The sequence below is a fragment of the Aythya ferina genome, assembly GCF_964211825.1.
Source record: "Aythya ferina genome assembly, chromosome: 17".
Lineage (NCBI taxonomy): Eukaryota > Metazoa > Chordata > Aves > Anseriformes > Anatidae > Aythya > Aythya ferina.
This window is the reverse complement of record NC_140316.1, coordinates 6,994,980-7,013,559: the sequence shown is the minus strand read 5'-3', so window position 1 is coordinate 7,013,559 and position 18,580 is coordinate 6,994,980. Positions and strand designations below refer to the sequence as shown.

Genomic DNA, 18,580 nt, shown 5'->3' with positions numbered 1-18,580 from the left:
ATATCTTGACAGACCAGTGATAACTAATGTTTTTCAAGTCAAAATGTTTTTTAGCCTATTTCATGATATGAAAAAATGTAATCATTCTATCTGGCTTATTTTCCTTTTCCTGTGTATACCACTAGAGGGTATTACTTCCTATTGCAAATAACCAAGCTGGTAGGCTAATTCTTAGATTACATAGGAGAACGTAAAATATTTGTGACAAATTATTAAGCTAAAGCAATGTCTTGATTTTTTCTGGATTCTTCCCTATATCACTCCTCTGGTGTTTGAATACAGATTTTTAGATAGTCAGGCAATCAGTTTGTCCACTTATCAGTATATGCAATTTTTGATTGCATTATTTACTCAACGTTGCAGTTGGATGCTGTGCAAATCAAATCAATATAAAGCTTAGAATGCAGTTATGAGGAAGTAACTGCTCCTTAAAGCTGATTATATACCTTACAGAGGAGTGATGCGTTATTTATTTATTTAAAGTTACCGGTGTGATACATCTACATTACATGAACTAACCCTAAGGGTAGGTATTATGTATTTGGATTTGTTAAAAACAAAGCTTCATTTGCTTTCACCCCCAAAATTTTATCTGAGCATAATGTGACTATTGAAAGCTACCAGATGCACTATCTTACTTGCATGTATTTTGTTTAGGTAAAAAACAAGGATGTTTAATTTAGGTTAAACCATCCTAATCATCTAGCAGTAGCTTGCTTTAGTCCAGCACGTACTTTTTCCAAACCAACACATAGGGTAACAATGGTAAAATTGCTGTGCTTTAAAATTGGCAGTTTTATCTAACTCAGCAGATATAAAGAGCTTTGTTCTGCTTGTTTACTGCAGTTACCTTTATAAAGAAATTGCAGGAGAGATTACAGATTGATATACTGAGCTATGATTATTATTGATCTGTTTTCCTATCAAGAATATTGCTTCAAGAATGTAGCCTTCATTAGCCCACATAAACTCTGTGTTATCTCAAGAAAAACATGCACTTATACGGAATTTAGCCTGATTCTGTTTCTTGTTTTTTACTGCTCTCCTAGATATGTCAGTCTTGTAACTTACGGTAAGAAGCATTCGTTTTCCTCAGCAACAGCATAGTACAAGACATTGTAGACAGATGAACAGTGAACTAAGAAAACTAAATTATTTCTGGGATCTAAAAGAGTAGCCAAATAACTCTTCCAGAACAGAGTGATCAAAATACGAAAGTTTAAAGTGCTGATACACTAGGAAGTCCAGAAGAATAACAGCAAGGTTTCTTGATGATCTGTTTTCCTATTTCCTGCCAGCACAGAGGTAAAGCTGTAGAGGCATATTTGCTAGATTTGTAATTAGTGAAATGATATCCTGAAGTTTTTCAGGCTTCCATATTTGTACAAGTGATTGTAATTGCTTCAGTTTTTGTTTCATAAGTGCTTTCACTACTTATTTCTTCTCCAGCTGTCTACCTCCAAATCCAACATATCCTTTCCCACTTCCTCTTCGTTTAAATTAGTATTGTTAATTTTGCCTTGGAAACATACCCAATACTTGATTAGAAAGAAATAAGGATTCTCATTCTATACCCTTGATGCAAGGTTACTCCTCCTGACCTGGAGACCAGCCACAGACACAATTTATTTGGCATTTAGCTCTACTGATGGGGGCAGAAGTTTCTGGCAAAAGGAGAAAGAGGCAGCTGGACATGGGGTAAGAGGAGCAGGAGCTACTCAAGGGAATATTCTGCCAATGGAGTTTTTATTTCATTAGCAGCTGATGCACTTTAAGAGATCCTTACCTCCTCAGTTGTACTGCAGCAAATATTTGGCTGTTCTCTGAGGGTAGAAGCTGCCAACACCTAAGACAAAGAACATAAACTTATTTATACATAATAAAAATGTAGAGTGGCGCCATTAAACTGTCCTAAAAATTTCAACATTTCTCCACTCTTCCTAAACACAATGTAGTTGTAGGGATGTAACACGTCTGAGATGATTGTAGTCTAGGAAGCTTATGCCTTGTCTTATCTGATAACAATGATCTTGAACAAATCAGCTTTTTCTCTTTGTATAAGTAGAAAAAGGGATATTTTACCTAAAAGATCTGGCCTAGTTATTGACCAGTTACTGAAACTGAAGGGAGAATTACTTGAAGGATACACACAACCCGCACAAACACAAGTCAGAACAGAAAATTGTGGCAGTTCCTTCCAAACTGAAAACCTCTCCATGCCTTAGCATCTTCTCTGGATGGGAAGGTGGGTATGCTGCCTCTCCAGCTGGGGATCCCATCCCGTGCAGTACTGCACAGAGACTGTTTTATGATCAAATACTATTTTTTCCTGACATGTGTCAACTCTTTTGAGATATTACTATTATCCACATGAAATGGAAGCAAGATTACTACATATTTGACTTACTACATGTGATTTTTATTATACTATAACAAAAATTATAATTCAGTAAAATGCAGCAATAGGAATTTTTATTTCCTCTTTATGTACTACATATTACTGATTTTGCTGCTCATTTGTGGCTTTTATAATTATTTTTAAACATTATTTGGCTTGTTAATTCAAGTGCAAGTACTATCTTTTAATCTCTGCAGTTTGCCATAGCCACAAAGAAAATGAACCAAACCTGTTCAAATGAAAGAAAAAAAATAGCCTTCTAATCTACTGCAGTCTGTCTACCAGTGTTTAAAACTGACTGTCATTGGCAGACAGAAGTACTTAAACCAGCCAGAATGGATCAAAGGTACAGCTGCTAAGTAAGCTTCCCTAGAAGAACAAATATTTTTGCATAGATGTGAGTTTTCGGCTGGTACTGTTCATCTCTGGGTCTATTGTTTTGCTAATATTGCTCTTACATGATTAAACAGCTGTTGTTTTCCGCCCAGGAGATGGCTATACTTAGCAGCTGGTGAAGCGATACCTGCATATGTATTCAGGGTCTACTTTACGATCCTTTTGTGTTAGTGACATTACGAGATTTTCCTGAGTTATTTTTTTTCTGAAACATAAGAATCTGAACTAGGTGGGTCTTCCATTTTAGATTATCTGAACTCTGCTAAATGTCTACAGAGGCACAGCCCATACGTTCCAATCCAAACACCTCAGTTGGCACTGGCTGCCAACGTAGGAAGAAAAACAAAGTGAAAACCATAACTGTACTGTGACTGATCTTTTGGAAAACAACAGCGTGGGAGAAGGATGGCAATGCTGGAGTTAACTCTGCAAACAGCCTCACTAGGCAGGTTCAAGGTAGTCATCTTAAATCTGTTTCTTCATTTGAAATGTTTACTTTCAAACACTGCTTCATTTCACATTGACAGCTTCAAAAGCAAAATGAAAAAAGTGAAATCAAAAGCACAAACCAAGCCACGAGACTGAGCTAAAATCACAGCATATGCCAAGGTTTCAAGTACGCCTGGGGACTTAGTGCGGTTTATGCTGCCGTGCCCTTACCTATTGCAGCTGGCTGTGCTGCTTACCACTGCCAGCTCTCCCGAATTTGCGTCAGAGCCTGCAGGCCCCTCTGCCAAGGCTGGCGCTGCTCTGCTGAGGTCAGGGCGCGCCAACCGGCCTCCCTCCCAGCCTCGAGCAGCTCGTGCGTGCTGCAGGCCAAGCTCTTGCCCGGCTGCTGCCCGCGGGCCCTGCTGAGTCCTTTCCGGGGCTTCCTTCCTCTTCAGCGGCTGCAGCAGCATCTTCCCCTGCCCGCGCCCCAAAGGGCTTTGACCCCGGCTGTCTGGGAACGGCAGTGGAAAGGGGTGAAACTCTCTCTCAGCCTGTAGGAAGTTGTATAGATATCTAGATCAGAAGAGATTATCGCGGTGGTCCACTTTGGCCCTTAATAAATAGGCATTAATAGGGCAACACATCCTCAGGGAAGGCGAGCCCTGCCAACAGCTGCCTGCAGCCTGCACCCTGCAGAGCCGGGAGGGAAGGGAAGCCCCAGGGCTGCCCGAGGCATGGCGGGGGGCAAAGCCCGGGCAGCACCGAGCAAGGAAGGCCCCAGGAGGACAAGGAGAAGGCAGAGGAGCGCCATTGTCCCCTCAGACACCTTCACCTGAGGGGACCAGGCGGGCATTTGGGGGCGACCTGCGGCACAGACCGCCTACAGCTGGCGCGGGGAGGCGGGCGGTGCTCCCTCCCTCCCATCTTGCCGCCTTTCACACACATATTACACATATTACTCCCCCACCACACACACAGGCAGGGAGGACCCCAGTTATTGCGCCGGGGGCTCGTTTGACCTCCTGCAGCCCGTCAAATAAGGAGACCGAGGCACGGGGCCGCCCGCCACCTCCAGGGCCGCCTCCCTCAGCGGCGCCGCCCCTCCCCCGCCGCGCTCCCCTCAGGCGGGCGCGAGGCGCCTGCGCGGGGCGGTGCGCCCGGCGCCGCCGCCATTTTGGTGCTCGGATCCGTGAGGGGAGGGAACGGGACGGCACCGAGCGCCGGGACACCGAGCCCCCTCCCAGCGCCCCGCTGCCGGCCGGCCGAGCCCTCCCTCCTTCCCTTCCCTTCTCCCGGCCGCTGTCGCAGCCGGCCGGCCGCCCTCGCCGCTTTATCCCTCGCCGGCCGCCGCTGCTCTTCGCCACCCGCCCGCCCGGGCCCGCCGCAGGCCTGAGGGAGAGGCGGGAAGGATGCCCCGCACGCCCCGCCGCTGAGGGAGACTCGGGGGCCCTGACCGCCGGCTCCGGCCGGCCCCAGCCCAGCCGCTCCTCGGGGCTTCCTCCTGCCGCATCGCTGCCCTCCTTTCCCCCCCGGGCTTCCTCGCTGCTGGGCCGGGCGCTCGCCTCTTCCTCCTAGCCCCCAGCCCCGCTCCGCCTGCCGGGCCTCCCCGCCCGGCCCTTCCCTTCCCCGGCTCTCCTCCTCCTGCCGGGCCTTCGGGCTCGTCGCCTTCCTCCCTCTCGCCCTCAGCCTTCCTCGGCCGGAGCCATGTCCTCCGCCGCCCGTTTCGATTCGTCGGACCGCTCCAGCTGGTACGTGGGCCCAGTGTCCCGGGCGGAGGCGCAGACGCGGTTGCAGGGGCAGCGGCACGGCATGTTCCTGGTGCGGGACTCGTCCACCTGCCCCGGGGACTACGTGCTCTCGGTGTCCGAGAACTCGCGGGTTTCCCACTACATCATTAACTCCCTGCCCAACCGCCGCTTTAAGATCGGCGACCAGGAGTTCGACCACCTGCCCGCCCTGCTGGAGTTCTACAAGATCCACTACCTGGACACCACCACCCTCATCGAGCCTGCGCCCAGGTGAGTGCCACCCTCCCGTCGCCACTCCCACCGCCAGCTCTGCTCCTGGCGCTGCGAGGCGGGGGGCTCAGCCCCAGCACCCTAAGGCTGGAGGTAGGGCCGTGCTGCATGCAGCAAGGAAGCCTTTCTTTCTGGCCCTCCCCAGGAACCCTTCCTAATAGCCGTCCTCAGCGCTCTGGGGCACGATGACCAATATGGGTTGTTCTTTTGGTCATCGTTGTCCAGATGGTGCGTGGGGCCTGGCCTTGCATTGCATGTAGATGGATGCTAAGGTAGTGTGTGTACATCCCTGTCGCTGCCTGTAATTGCCTTGCGAGAGGGCGTGGTCTTGCTTTGTATCAACCTTCTGGTATTGTCCTGCTCCCAGGAAGGTTGAGAAGCTGGTTCAGAAATCTTCCTTTTGGTGATTGAAGTACAGCCTCTGAGCTTAACTTGCTCTCTGGCCCTGCATCCACAATGACACACCTTTGTGATTAGACTGCTTCACCCTGTTAACTGAGTTTTAATGCATTCTAGGACAGCATTTCCCAAGCTTCTAGAGTGACATTTCCCCCCAAAAATGTAAAAACATGCATCTCAGTTTGGTTATGGCACTCTTTGTATCTGCATATACTACACTGGGAAATGCTTTTCTAGGAGGATGGGAAAATGTGACTTGACTATGAGATCATTCTTTGTCCTGAGCCCAACAGGGGACATACCTGCAGCTTGCATCACTAAACAGCTTATTGATAAGTCTAGAACATATTTCTTTCATCTTTGGGGCTTCCTGAATAGAACAAAATGAAAATAAAAGCTAGAAAAATAACATGGAAAATAAAAATTGGTTTACTTCTAAATTCTGCGGTTTAAGATTTTATTTTTTTTTCAGATTGACAAGTTATTTGGTGGAAAAATAACTGAGTTTTATAACCACACTTTAATCTTGGCATAGTCCAGTTCTTAATAACTGTCAGTAACTTGTCAAAGGTTGACAGTAAGTTGTCAAACTGAATTTTGACCACATGTGATCAAAAGTCTTCCTGTAAAGCTCTCAGGTGGTGGGTGGGAGGAATGTGACAAAGCACCAGCTTCAAGAACTCATAAAGCTGTTGAGACATCTTCAGGGTAGTGGCTGTGCAGAGGCTAAAGAAGTGAATAGGTGAAAAATTCACTCACCTTTCATAGGTGCAGGAACACTTAACTGGAGCTGCCCAGGGTTTTGTGCATGTTTAAACTTCAGGATGGTTTGGATGAAAAAAGTCAAATCTACAGCAATTTTTATGCTTACCTCTGTTCTTGTTAACCTGCATACTGCTGTGCCTCTCTGACAGTAAAAGCTTCTTCTCAGTCATGTATGGCAATGACTTCCTGAGCTTTATCAAGATGCTTAAACGTGGCTGATGCCACTTGCTCTCTTGGTGTTTGTATAGAATCTTGCATGAAGTATTTCGTGAATGTTTTCATGACATCATGAACACGCCACCTCATTTTCAAGGTTTGATTCCGTACAGCCATTGGTTGTTCTCTCAGCATACAGGGACAGATGGAACCCCAAGCATACAGCGAACTCACATGCTTTTATATTTATATAGATATATATAAAACTCCAAATGGGGTTGACTAGATGTTTTTCCTTCTAGCATAAATTTTGTTCTAAACTTCTTGAAAAATCAATGACATGGTTGGTGGTTTGAATTTCTGTTTAAAAGAAACATCCTGACGCAAGAGGGAGAATGAGGGGTAGCATTCCCAGATTATTATTTTTAAATTAATGGACTAGATTTAGAATAGGGGTGGACAGGCACTTGTGTCAGAGCTGTTATTGCTAGCTGTCATTTTTCTTTAAAAGTTGGCATTTTCAGAGGAGCATCACAGGTAACAATAAGATTAGGGAGCTTATTCCATATTACTTTCCAAAAAGGAAAATAAAGTATTGTCTCATAAAAACACAGAATCTGCCTTTCTTTTCTTAAACAAAGCAGTTTTCAGTATTAACAAGACTGAGTGTCCCCAAAACCCTACCTATAAACAGCAGCTTTCTGGTACAAAGATGCTCTACTGCCTATAGAATCAGAAAGATTTGAGATTATCATATCCTCCTCTTACTTTTCTCTTTTTCCACTATGCTCCCTCAAGTCTGGCACTCAGAGTTTCTGAATTCTTGAGGAAAGTGGATGCTGAGGTTAAAAACGTGAATGCAAAGAACTGAAGAGGATTAGTTAGCTCTCTGAGAGCCCTTCCCCTCCTCACCCCAAAACACCCAAATCTTTTTCATTTAAGTATCGTGGCCTCTTGTCACTTAAGCTATAGAAATCATTTTAATCTACCCTAACATCTTCAAAATGATCCAAAAAAGAAAAAGTAAACCAATAGATAAGATTTTGCATTATTTCTCCCAATTTTTGCATCCCCGATAGTTTTTTATTGGATTTCTGGGGAAAATAAGATGGGTACTTAGGTAATTGCTTGAGAGTATGAGTTAAACTTGTTAAACGTTTCCCAGTGTTACCAAGCCAATAGTTTTGTTATAAAGGTGAACGTAGGTAGTTCTCTTTCATTTGGTGGTCCTAGTGTAAAAGTGGTGGTTGGCTTTGTTACTGGAAATACAGAACAATAGCTATGGGATAGCTATTGATAATACTGACTTTTTTAAACTTAGGTATCCAAGTCCACCAACAGGATCTGGATCTGCCCCTATGTCCACTGCAGAAGAAAATTTGGAATATGTTCGGACTCTGTATGACTTTCCTGGCAATGATGCTGAGGATCTTCCATTTAAAAAGGGTGAAATACTGGCAATCGTAGAGAAGCCAGAAGAACAGTGGTGGAGTGCCAGAAACAAGGATGGTCGGATTGGGATGATTCCTGTTCCTTATGTAGAAAAGCTAGTCAGATCTCATGGGAAGCATGGAAACAGGAATTCCAACAGCTACGGTATTCCAGAACCTGCCCATGCTTATGCTCAGCCTCAGACCACGAGTCCCCTTCCCTCGGTATCCAGTACACCGGGAGCAGTGATCAATCCTCTGCCGTCAACACAGAATGGACCAGTCTATGCCAAAGCTATCCAAAAGAGAGTACCCTGTGCTTATGACAAGACTGCACTGGCACTAGAGGTAAGTTTCTTTTCCTTTCAAGTCTGACAGTTGTTCAATGGTTTTGTAGAATAAGAAACAAAAAATTGTTAGTGGCAAAGTTGGTGTAAATGACTTCATATGGAGTCTGCTCAGCTGTGTTGAGGGACTGAGAAGTTCTGTTAGGTTCTAAAGGAAGATTACAAGAATTGCTTCATCTATACCACTTCCTTTGAGAAAAGTGACTAAGTTATGTCAGAACCTATACTTAATTTACTGTTTTCTTGCCTCTGCAACAGTGAAAATACGCTCAAGGGTAGTAGAATGTATACATCCTACTGTGGGAGTAAGTGCTAGGGGGGATGACCTGCTTCTCCACCTTACCTTGGGGAAGGAAAGGGGTGTTTAATTGTTGCAGTGTTCCAGGTTGAGAACTGGCAGTAGCGTCCTTCAGAGAAAGGTAAGGATTGTTTATGAACAGATTTTTACTTATTTTTTGATCCTCAGCTGTAGCATGAAGTACGCTAGTGTTGAGAGCTTGTGTCTGGGCACATCAGAAATACAAAGAAGCAGAAGAGTCTTCTGAAGGACTCTAGATTTTTTTTGAAAATTGGAATTTGAGAAATGGTCTTAAGACCTAGAAGGGGAGGGGAAGGGTGCGTTTATTTATAAGATGAAAGACTGTAGTGTAGCCTCTAACCTTGTGTTGAGCTTCTAATAAGTTCCTGTGCTTGCCAAAACACTTTTTTTTTTTTCTATTAGGGACGTCTTAAAGGTTTTAGAGCTTTATTCTTTAAATGGTAAAGAATTCATGTTACAATTGTAATTAAATTGGCATAAATGATGGAATGGAAGAAGTTTTTGAAACTATATCTAGGATACAGACACTCTTACTCCCATGCTTTGACTATACTGAAAGTTAGTTAACTCATGCTTCAGAAATGTCTCACCTGGAAGCAGTGCTATTGGTGGTTGTTCTGAGTGATGAAATTTGAATGTGGTAAAATACTTCAAGGAGCAAATGCAAGGAAACAAGCAAAGGAAGCAACAGCGTTTTAGCAAGTAAAATAGTGGTTTTAAAAATACTTTTGAACTTTGCCTGTTGCCCTTGCCCTGTTAGTTTGCAAGTTGAGGCTGTTAGCTATAGCTGATACTTAGACTAAGGTTTTATGAATAATTGGAAGTCGCTAATAAAAGTTACCTTAAGGCTTTTTCCTCTTGTAAAATTTCTACAAGTGATTACTCTCAGAGGGTTAGAAATTAAATATGTATCACTGGATTTTTTTTGAGTCTTAGGAAAACTAGTTGCTTGCTATTCATGAACAAGGTGTGAAAATTATCATAGGAAGAAATGTAAATTCACTGCCAGCTGTACCGTACAGAAGATCACTTGCCTTGCTCTGTTTTCAGAAGTGTGAATAGTTTTGGCAGCAATTGATGCTGTTGTTATCAGTGTGTCGTGGAATTACTTCAGGGAGCTTGCTTTGCTGCAGGGTAGCAGAACTGTGTGGAAGGATGGCTCTCAAATAGATTTTTCTGATTTGCTGTTTAGTGATCTAGTTAATTTTAGCTGCCAGAATGTAGTGGTAGGATTAATTCTGTGACCAACATATAGGTCAGAGTTCTTTGGAACCTTCAAGTTGCTGAAATTCTGTTTGAAATATTCTTCTGTTCCACTGATCTCCAATTGCTTATGGCTTCGTGTCTTTGCATCTCCCACCCCTGGTATATTTTGTCTTCCTATGGAGTCTATTTTTTCACAGGTTCACCTTAGTCACACTGTGGCTTCTCAAGAGGTTTCAGAAGTAGAATTCTGGGAATTGATCTACATTTTCATTAAAATTGGTGGTTACAGCTTCTCCTTCCATGCACAGGGAACATTAACAACCTCATTATAGCAACATTTTTGTCATGTGTTCTATCCTTAAAGAAAATTCCAGATTCTTTTCATTATCTTCCTTCAGCTTGCCTAACACCTGCTGGGCTCTGATGTATTAATCCCAACCTTGTCAGGGCTTTGCTTCTCACTAAATAATCTGAACCATTCGAGGTCATAGTTCAACATTCTTAGAAATAATAGGGTTCATTTAGACTAGAAGCTTCTCTTTGGTAAGAGCACGGAAGGTAGCTAATGGTAGGGAAAGGATGGGTTATGAGGGCGTTTGGGGGAAGAAAGCTAATGGTGTTCTTTCAGAGTAATAGTATTGTACAGTGTTGTGCCTCAGTATGACCTCTCAATCATGGTTCAGCTTGTACTGATAATTGTTCCTATGATTGTACAGCTACTGATTGTGTGTAATCTCATTTAAACTGATAAAAGTAAGAAAGCAAAATGCCTGCTTGCTGGCTGGAGCTTTATGTGATCAGCACACAGACACTACTTACAAGAACCAGAACACCATCAGGAGTAAATACAGCTATTGAGTGGTAACCTGCTCAGCTTCTTTTAAGTGGAGGGATGCCATTTTGCAAGGTTCAGCTTGAAAATGGGACAAACTGTCTGCTTTCAGGTCCAGTTTGTCTGTTGCACGCTATTGTTTACCTAAGCTGTCAGAGAAGATAAATATTCATAGACTGTTACTGAGAAGAAACCTGGTTTTAAGGAAGGTAATTACATTTTTCATGTGAGAAATGTTTTTTTTTAAACTTGTAAAATGAATATTCTCTTGAAAATCCTTGTCAAGATCTAGTTGGTTGGATAATGATGGAGTGCTTAACTTTGAAGTAGTATTTAAAGCGTGACAGTTTAAGGGCAAGAAAGTTTGAGAGTGTCTGCAATAGATTCCCTGTAAGGATACTAGGTAGGTAGCATGGCATTTGGTACAACTTGGACCTAACTGGGCTAAAATTGTTCAGCATCCATATTTATATTCCTGGAGTGACTAACATCGAAATGGGGATTTGGTCCTGTTGCATTATATGCTCTACTTTTATTCTCTAAGATAAAACATCAGCAATCTGCTTTACAAGCTAAAATACCAATTTTAGATATTGCTGTCATCCCCAAACGTACAGTTACTGTGCATATAGTTTTGTGCATCCCACTGCAGCAGTGAACAATTAGTAAAGCCTACGATAAGTTTATTGTATGTGAAAGATTCACACATGACTGTGGTCAGTTCTATTAATTACATAGGCCGTTCACATTTAATGCTTTTTAGCGGGATGATTGTCTGCAGTTTCTCACTGCAACTTTACTAATTTTGATTACTACTGTGTGTAGTGTTTTCAAGAATACTGCACGCACGCACACACACACACACAAAAGCATCAGCCCAGGTCTGTTCCTCTAGTTGTGTGCTTTCAGCCAAGAGGCAGTTTCCTTCCTTTCTGGTGCTCTAGAGGAAGAAATACGAAGGACAGGGATGCAGTGTCCTGCGTTTATGGGAACTAGAACTCTACGTTACGGGACTATGTACTGCGCCTCTTCACCCCTGATTTTCCGTGGGAAAATGAGGAGGACAGCCCTGCGTTCAAAGGTTACACAAACCAGCACCGCACGGTGATGCAGGGACTGTTTGCTCTGTCACTAAGGTACAGAACAGCAAAGTCTACCTTAGAGTTTCTCATCATTTATAACTTGGAGTTCTTCAGCCAGCCTGCTAATGAAGCCTCATCTGAAACCAGCCTATGCAGTGCCCAGAAGCCTAAGACCTGCTGCATTTTACCTTAAAAAGGAGTTTATCTGTTGGTATTTGGACTTTTTGCTTGGATCCAAGGAAGATGATTAATTGCTAATAGCTACACAACAGAGTTCTTCGTGCCTAGCCTGGTCAGTAGGTAAACTAATGGTAGGTAATTCCCTTAAAAACTGGTGAGCTGTTTGAAGGTTGGCTCAGGTTGTGAACTACAAATTCCTTTATCAAATGGTGTGGAATGACTTAAGGATGTTTTAAATACACCATGTGTTTAAATAATGGTTCTTAAATATACTGCAAGCATTGTAGTAAGTGTCATAAACCACTTTGAAGTCAGTGGTAGTCCTAGAGTTCACATCCAAATCTGACATGACAGTGTTAGGGAATCTTAAGGTTTTATATATATATACAGAGCTTCGTTATATTTTTATAGCTTTTTTTTTTTATCATAGCGATTTTTTTCCCCAAACCTGTGCCAACATTATAGTGTGAAGTAGCTTATCGGTGTGTGGCATATCAAGCACATAGATGTATCCATGTGCTATCAGGGAGTTAATGTTTCACTGAGATGTTTTGGTGAAATAAATACCTGTTCCTCACAGTTATATAACTGACATAATGTGTCTCTTGAGCTCGTTGCAATTAGGTTATAGTTAATTTTCTTCTCTTTAAAGTTGAGACAAGTAGGGCAAGATGTGCTAGTAGCAGAACTTTCTTAATTAGGAAATTAGGTTGCTATTTTCACTAGACAACAAGTGTTATGCTTCTCTTAAGTCAGGGAAATTCACTATTGCTGTTTTAAACATTAAAATGCATCTAACTGACAAGATAAATATTTGGCTTTAACTACACAAGTATAGGTTCTAGGTTTTAAGTGTTGATCACAGAGCTTTAGCTTGGAGAACCATTGAATTGAAAGTGATGTTGGTGGCAGGATTTCTGTATCTGCTGATACACACAAACTTTTCAGTACGCTATCTTTGAAAATGCAACTGCCAATTACATTGGACGCTGTGTGCGTTCTTAGCCTTTGGGGCTTCCTTTTCCAGTCAGAATTCTTTATCGTTCCCATCAGGACAACAGTCAGTGCCTCGCAATTTAACACATGTTTACCCTCAGAACTGTTTGCAGAGTTTATTTTCAGATGAAACTGAAAGCGATGGGGATAATCTAGACGAGTTCCTGTGCTAAAATGAGTTTTAGTGTGGCTAAAGAGTGACTGACTGTTCATGGGAGTTCTGAGCTCTCCGGATTCTGGACTGTTGTGACAGCATGCTTAGCAGATGGGGACAGGCTATCACAATTTAATGAAAACTGCTCTTTGTTGTGGTGCTCTAAGCCCAGCTCTGGCTCTACTTGAGGTACACACTGCAGCGTTCTTTCTAGGTGAGGCTAGGTTAACTGCATCTGGGGTTTCAGCACTTCTGCACTGCCCTTTGACCTGCTCTCACATCTCAGGAACGATCAAAGGTCTTTCCTCAGGTCAGAATGACTTGAGGCATCAGCTGTTATTGTTCTGGCGCGCAGCATCAAGATCAGGGCAATAAAGGTGTGCTATCAGCCATTTGGTTTCTAGAATCTTCTAATACTTAGAGCACCGGCTCCTTCAAAGTATTGATTCGTTCTCCTTGGTATACAACTGAATTCTGCCTCTTTTGTTTAGTTTTATACATTTTGGGGGACAGTGGGATATCAAGTGATTTCTTTGATGGAATATGTCTAAAACATGCTGAATTAATGGACTACGTGACTCAAATGGCATGCAGGAACCTTGTGCAGTGTATGAATCAGCTTCAAGTGGAAGACAGGTACAGAGGAGTCTGGAGTGAATGAAGTCACCTTTCTGACTGGCATGTTCCACAACTCACATTTCCCTGGGGCTTTGAATTCGTGCTGTAACAGGGACGTAATGAAAGGATGCTATCTAAAATACGCTTTGATTTTATCGTTTGGGTGGAACCAAATGGCTGCATTTCAGAAATATTACTCACTTCAGTAGGTGCTACTTCCATCTAGTGATGCTGGCATGCTTTGCAAGTGAGTTATTTGTCTGAGAGATGCTGAGACTAAGGAAGCATTAGCCTAATTTATAGATAAGGGCCCATGAGCTGTCCAGAATCATACAGGAAGTTTGTGGCAGAAATGACAATAGAACCAGGACTCCTGACTCTGTCCTGTGCCTAATCATAAGACAATCCTTCTGACTAGCCCAAAATATTCTCTGAAAACAATAGCATGTTAAATAACTTTAGTAGGAGATCACACCTCAGCTGACAGGCTTTAAAGAGACTTTACCAAATACTGCTTGCAGTTAGTACTTGGGAGGGATGCCCATAGAGACTACTTGACCAGATTCTAGAGATGCTCTCAAAAAGAGTCTTTATGAAATCCAAGAATGATTTTATCATGACATCAAGATTCCTTCCCCAAAAATCTTGTTTCAGCATGCTGTTTCATTTAATTTTCTCAAGGGACTGTATTTTGTGTAAATAATACAGCATGAGGGGATATTCGGCAGCTTTCCTTTGGGAAAAAAAGAGATCTGTTTATTGCAAATCACTCTACTATTCAAGTCCTTGGTATATTTTTTTTTTATGTTTTTTGCGAACCTTTTCTCACCTATCACTCTTTAACAGCTGCTACTGATTTGTAGCAACTTTACCTGCCCAGCAGTGTAAAGAACACTTTGCATTGTTAGACTGCACTGTTTTTTTTGCAAGGTGATACTTAAATTGCCATTTTCTATCATTTTTTGCTCAACTAAACTAAGACTCCCAACCTGTTCAAGCTGTAGAAATCAGAGTCAAACTGAAGTATGTTTTCCTAGAGCTTCTGAATTAATTTTGGATTGATCTTTACAGCATGTGTCCAGAATTAAGTTGTCAGACAAAAAAAAAAAGTCCACGTGTTTGATTCTGTGTACTACTGATTCCCCTCCCCATCCCAGGAATAAGATTAGAGTGTTTCCAAATAGATTGTTTGCGTGGTGTGGGGTAAATGCAGTTTCCTGCTGGGTTTTAACTGTTGTGTCAGATGTGCCTTCATGATTTCGAGTCTAAAACCTGGAACTTGAATCTGTCTTCAAGGGTTATTTTAAATCTAGCAGTGCAACACTGACTATTTATAGATGTTATCAGCCTTTTCCTAAAGAGACTTTTGTTAGGTTCCTGTTTAAATCATCTTGTTACTATTTAAAGCTTTCTCTAGACTTTCCATTTAACGAGAAGTCAGACAAATTGTGCTTTTTATCAAAAACACAAAGCGTGCTGCAGTAGTCCACCAAGAGAAGAAAGCCAGTCAAATTAATGCTATCTGTGTGTGCTAAATGACCTGGGCAATGTCTAACTACTCAGTAGGACATGTTGGCTTCATGTTTGAATTTATGAGCAGCATGCATAAAGTTGACAGTTTAAGAGACTCTCAATTATATCCCAAAACTGTGTGGGGATCAGAGGACTTTCTCCTCTCTTGAAAGCACAGGATTAAAGTTGTCTCAAGTGCGAGTCTTGAATTTCCGGATGGGAAAGGGGAGGGGGAAAGCGCTAAGTAATGAGAAAAGCAGGGTGAGGGAGGATTTGGGTGGGAACAGAACAACACATTTTGAGTTAATGTCCAATTCTAATACACGTCAAGCTTAAATATCTGGAAAGAGTTTCAATGTTTGAGACATCTTATTTTAAGAGATGTAACACTGAGTGACTGCCAAAGAGTTCGTGGTTGTGTCTTAAACTTTGCTCAAGGTTTCTGAATATTTCAGAGTGGTTGTCAAAAATATCTATTGAAGTAATGGTAACTGCTTTAAACAGGCTTTGGATCACCTGGTGATGCGTTTCCTGCAAGATATTTTGTGGACTCGGCTTTTTTCCTTTTTGGAAAACTAAAAAAAAATTTATCTGAAACGTTTTAATCTAAGGTCCTTTGCCAAGGCCCTTGAACTATCTGCATCAGCTGTAAATGTTAATGCTATTTAGATAGTGTGGACAAGTTGTTATATATACACACCGTGTCAAGAATAAAATCTAATTTTTCCTTCAAGACCAAAGCTAGTTTCCTTTGGATTTTGCAGAAGTAGTTTGGTAATCTGAAACCCAGCTACAAATTGCTTGGACCTCATTTGGGGAGGAAGCTTATGAACTGCTGGCCGTTAGTCATAGGCAGGTTCTACCTTTTTTGTGAAGTTAGTTATGAGCTGCTAATGTCACTTTTCTAATATTTACTATAGTTACCACATAGATGCAATTAAGTAAACAGGAAGGGAGGTGTAGTTCAAGAGCTGCTGCAACAGGCCACGGCTTCAGCTATTCTGAAGTGTTTGAGGGAGAAATGACTGTTTAGTCAGTCTCAAAAGCTGGTTGTCATGTTGAGTATTTTGCTTTGTAAATTATCCTAATTCAGGTTAAATACAGACACTGAACAGTGGTAAAGTATAATTTGGGTGGATTTTTTGTTTTGCTTTATCATAGCTTTTCTCTTCTTTCACCACCAAATAGAAGAGACAGTTATGATAGGAAAGGCCTGACATGTTGTTCCTGTTCCAAATTCTTTGATGGGAAGTGGAGGTGAAAGCACCAGATAAAGCTACTATCTGCATATCTAATGCTTATTAAAAACATTTGAGAAGTGTATCATTGTTTTAGAAAACTACACAAGTTTCTTAGGCTGTGGTAGTCAGAAGTAGAACTTCACGTAGTGGTTTCTCTGTCACAGGAATCGTTCTTTGAAAAGCTAAATTTTCTTTGAAATAAGCATGTTAATGCTAAACCCAGTGAGGGCTGTGCTATTTTGAATGGGGTTTGCATCTCATTATTTATGGTAGCTTTAGTGATGTCAGTTTACATCTAAGCTAAATATATGGCTGCATGAAGTAAGCTTTCCTACAGGAAAAGGCGTGGTTCAGTAATTTATTGAAATACGTAAGTATCCCATTAGTTAAAGTTTTCAAAGCAAATGCAGACATCATGTTTAGGAATGGTGTCTGTGTTTTAGTTGAGTAAAACTAACTTTTCTTTCCCTTTGAAGCTTATATCAATTTTCTTTTAAGTGATGGGATTGTATTTATTGTTCTTCATTAGATTTGTATCTGAGGTAAGATTCTTATGTGTGATTTTTTTTATATTTTTTTTTTAATTCTGCAGGTCGGAGATATTGTGAAGGTTACAAGGATGAATATAAACGGTCAGTGGGAAGGAGAAGTCAACGGTCGGAAAGGGCTTTTCCCCTTCACACATGTCAAAATATTTGACCCTCAAAACCCAGATGAGAATGAATGATTCCCTTTACCCAACTTACACTGCTGCTTCATTTTCCTGGCTATCATTAGCATTGTTTGAGGTGGAATGACTAAATGGCACGTTGCTAGCATTGCCCATTTTCCAGCTTGCTGCAGTTTGACAGTTCTTTTAATATACATTTGGAATACATACAACCCAAGTCACTGCCTGACCTTCATGCCGTAGTTGCATCAACCAGAATTTGGTTTCACTTTTAAAACTGTATTGGGCTGTAAGCTGGAGAAGACTGAACCGCAAGGTGTGTGGCAGACAAGTATGGGAGGAAAACCTTTCTTAAGACTTCCACGGGCTTGTTCTGGCCTGCTTAGTAGGAAGAGCCCTAACCTTAGATCAAACATGCAACTCGTGTTACTGTCCAACAAAAAGCAACAACAAAAATGCAATTTTAGGACTGAAGAAGACATAGTTTTAAGTGAACCTGTCCTAAGGTAGTACATTTACGATGATGGTCTCTTTAAAGGACAATAATTGAAGCTATGTATTCTAAGCAGTTGTATTAGTAACTGCTCGTTTCTGTTAACTTTTGAGCTTGTTGTTGACCTTCTTGAAACAGTGTGTGTTAAATACAGATAACCATTGATTGAGCTGCATTGAAGCTGAGGCATTTATTTATAAGGAAATTTAGGAGGGGTTAATACTCGTAACTCATTTTTGACATACTTAACGCATTTCTGTTGATTTTGCGAGCACTAACTATAGTAAGTGAGCTTTAAAGGGAAACACTTTGGCCTGGTCTATGTACAGCTCCTCTGCTGTGCTGAAAGTCTGGTTTACTGCCACAGCAGTGCTTGTCACCAAGCTGTTACTTGGTAGACAGAAGAGTCAGTTCACCACAGCGTGGAGAAGTACAAAAGGACCAGGACAGAAGAACCTGATAAATACTGATGGAATCCTCTTATTTAAGCATAAACCTTTTATACCTATTTCTCTGCAGGTTCCCTTATCACTCCAGAGTTCCCTAGCTAAGCCAGCCCCACCTCGCTTAAGACTCCTTAAACACAGTACCTTTTTTCCAGGGTGTCTCCGCGTTGCCGTGCTTCTCTTCCAGAACTGTGTTCTTCTTCATTTTGGGCCTTTTTTTTTCTCCCCATCACTCCCTTGTATCACAGATCCTCTGCATGCTACAATTTTTACCCCCTCCAAATGAGTTGGCTCTGGCTTATACATGCCCCAGATCCCTCCTACTCCCAGCACCCTCCAGAAAATGGTGAATTGGAGTCAGCTGCCTGGGTTCCCTGTCAGATAAGTGAATGCTCAGGCTGGAGGAGGCCACAAAGTCTTTTATCAGTATAGTTTTTTCCCCTTTTCTGTACATAAGCTGTACTGTTGTACCTAAAGTAGGGATCTACGTGGC

At 42.0% G+C, this 18,580-nt stretch overlaps 1 protein-coding gene across 1 annotated transcript; it reads left to right on the top strand.

Annotated features, from left to right (window-relative positions):
- Positions 1 to 4,434: 4,434 nt before the first annotated feature.
- Positions 4,435 to 17,810, top strand: CRKL (CRK like proto-oncogene, adaptor protein). The gene is made up of 3 exons (XM_084538938.1): positions 4,435 to 5,241; positions 7,883 to 8,339; positions 17,071 to 17,810. Exons 1-3 carry the CDS (start codon positions 4,928 to 4,930, stop codon positions 17,203 to 17,205), a joined length of 906 nt encoding a protein of 301 aa, XP_084395064.1. The 5' UTR covers positions 4,435 to 4,927; the 3' UTR covers positions 17,206 to 17,810.
- Positions 17,811 to 18,580: the final 770 nt, after the last annotated feature.

Coding starts and splice junctions, on each gene's coding strand:
- CRKL (XM_084538938.1), top strand. CDS start 4,928: ATGTCCTCCGCCGCCCGTTTCGATTCGTCGGACCGCTCCAGCTGGTAC. Junction 5,242..7,882: donor CTCATCGAGCCTGCGCCCAG/GTGAGTGCCACC, acceptor TTTTAAACTTAG/GTATCCAAGTCCACCAACAG. Junction 8,340..17,070: donor AGACTGCACTGGCACTAGAG/GTAAGTTTCTTT, acceptor TTAATTCTGCAG/GTCGGAGATATTGTGAAGGT.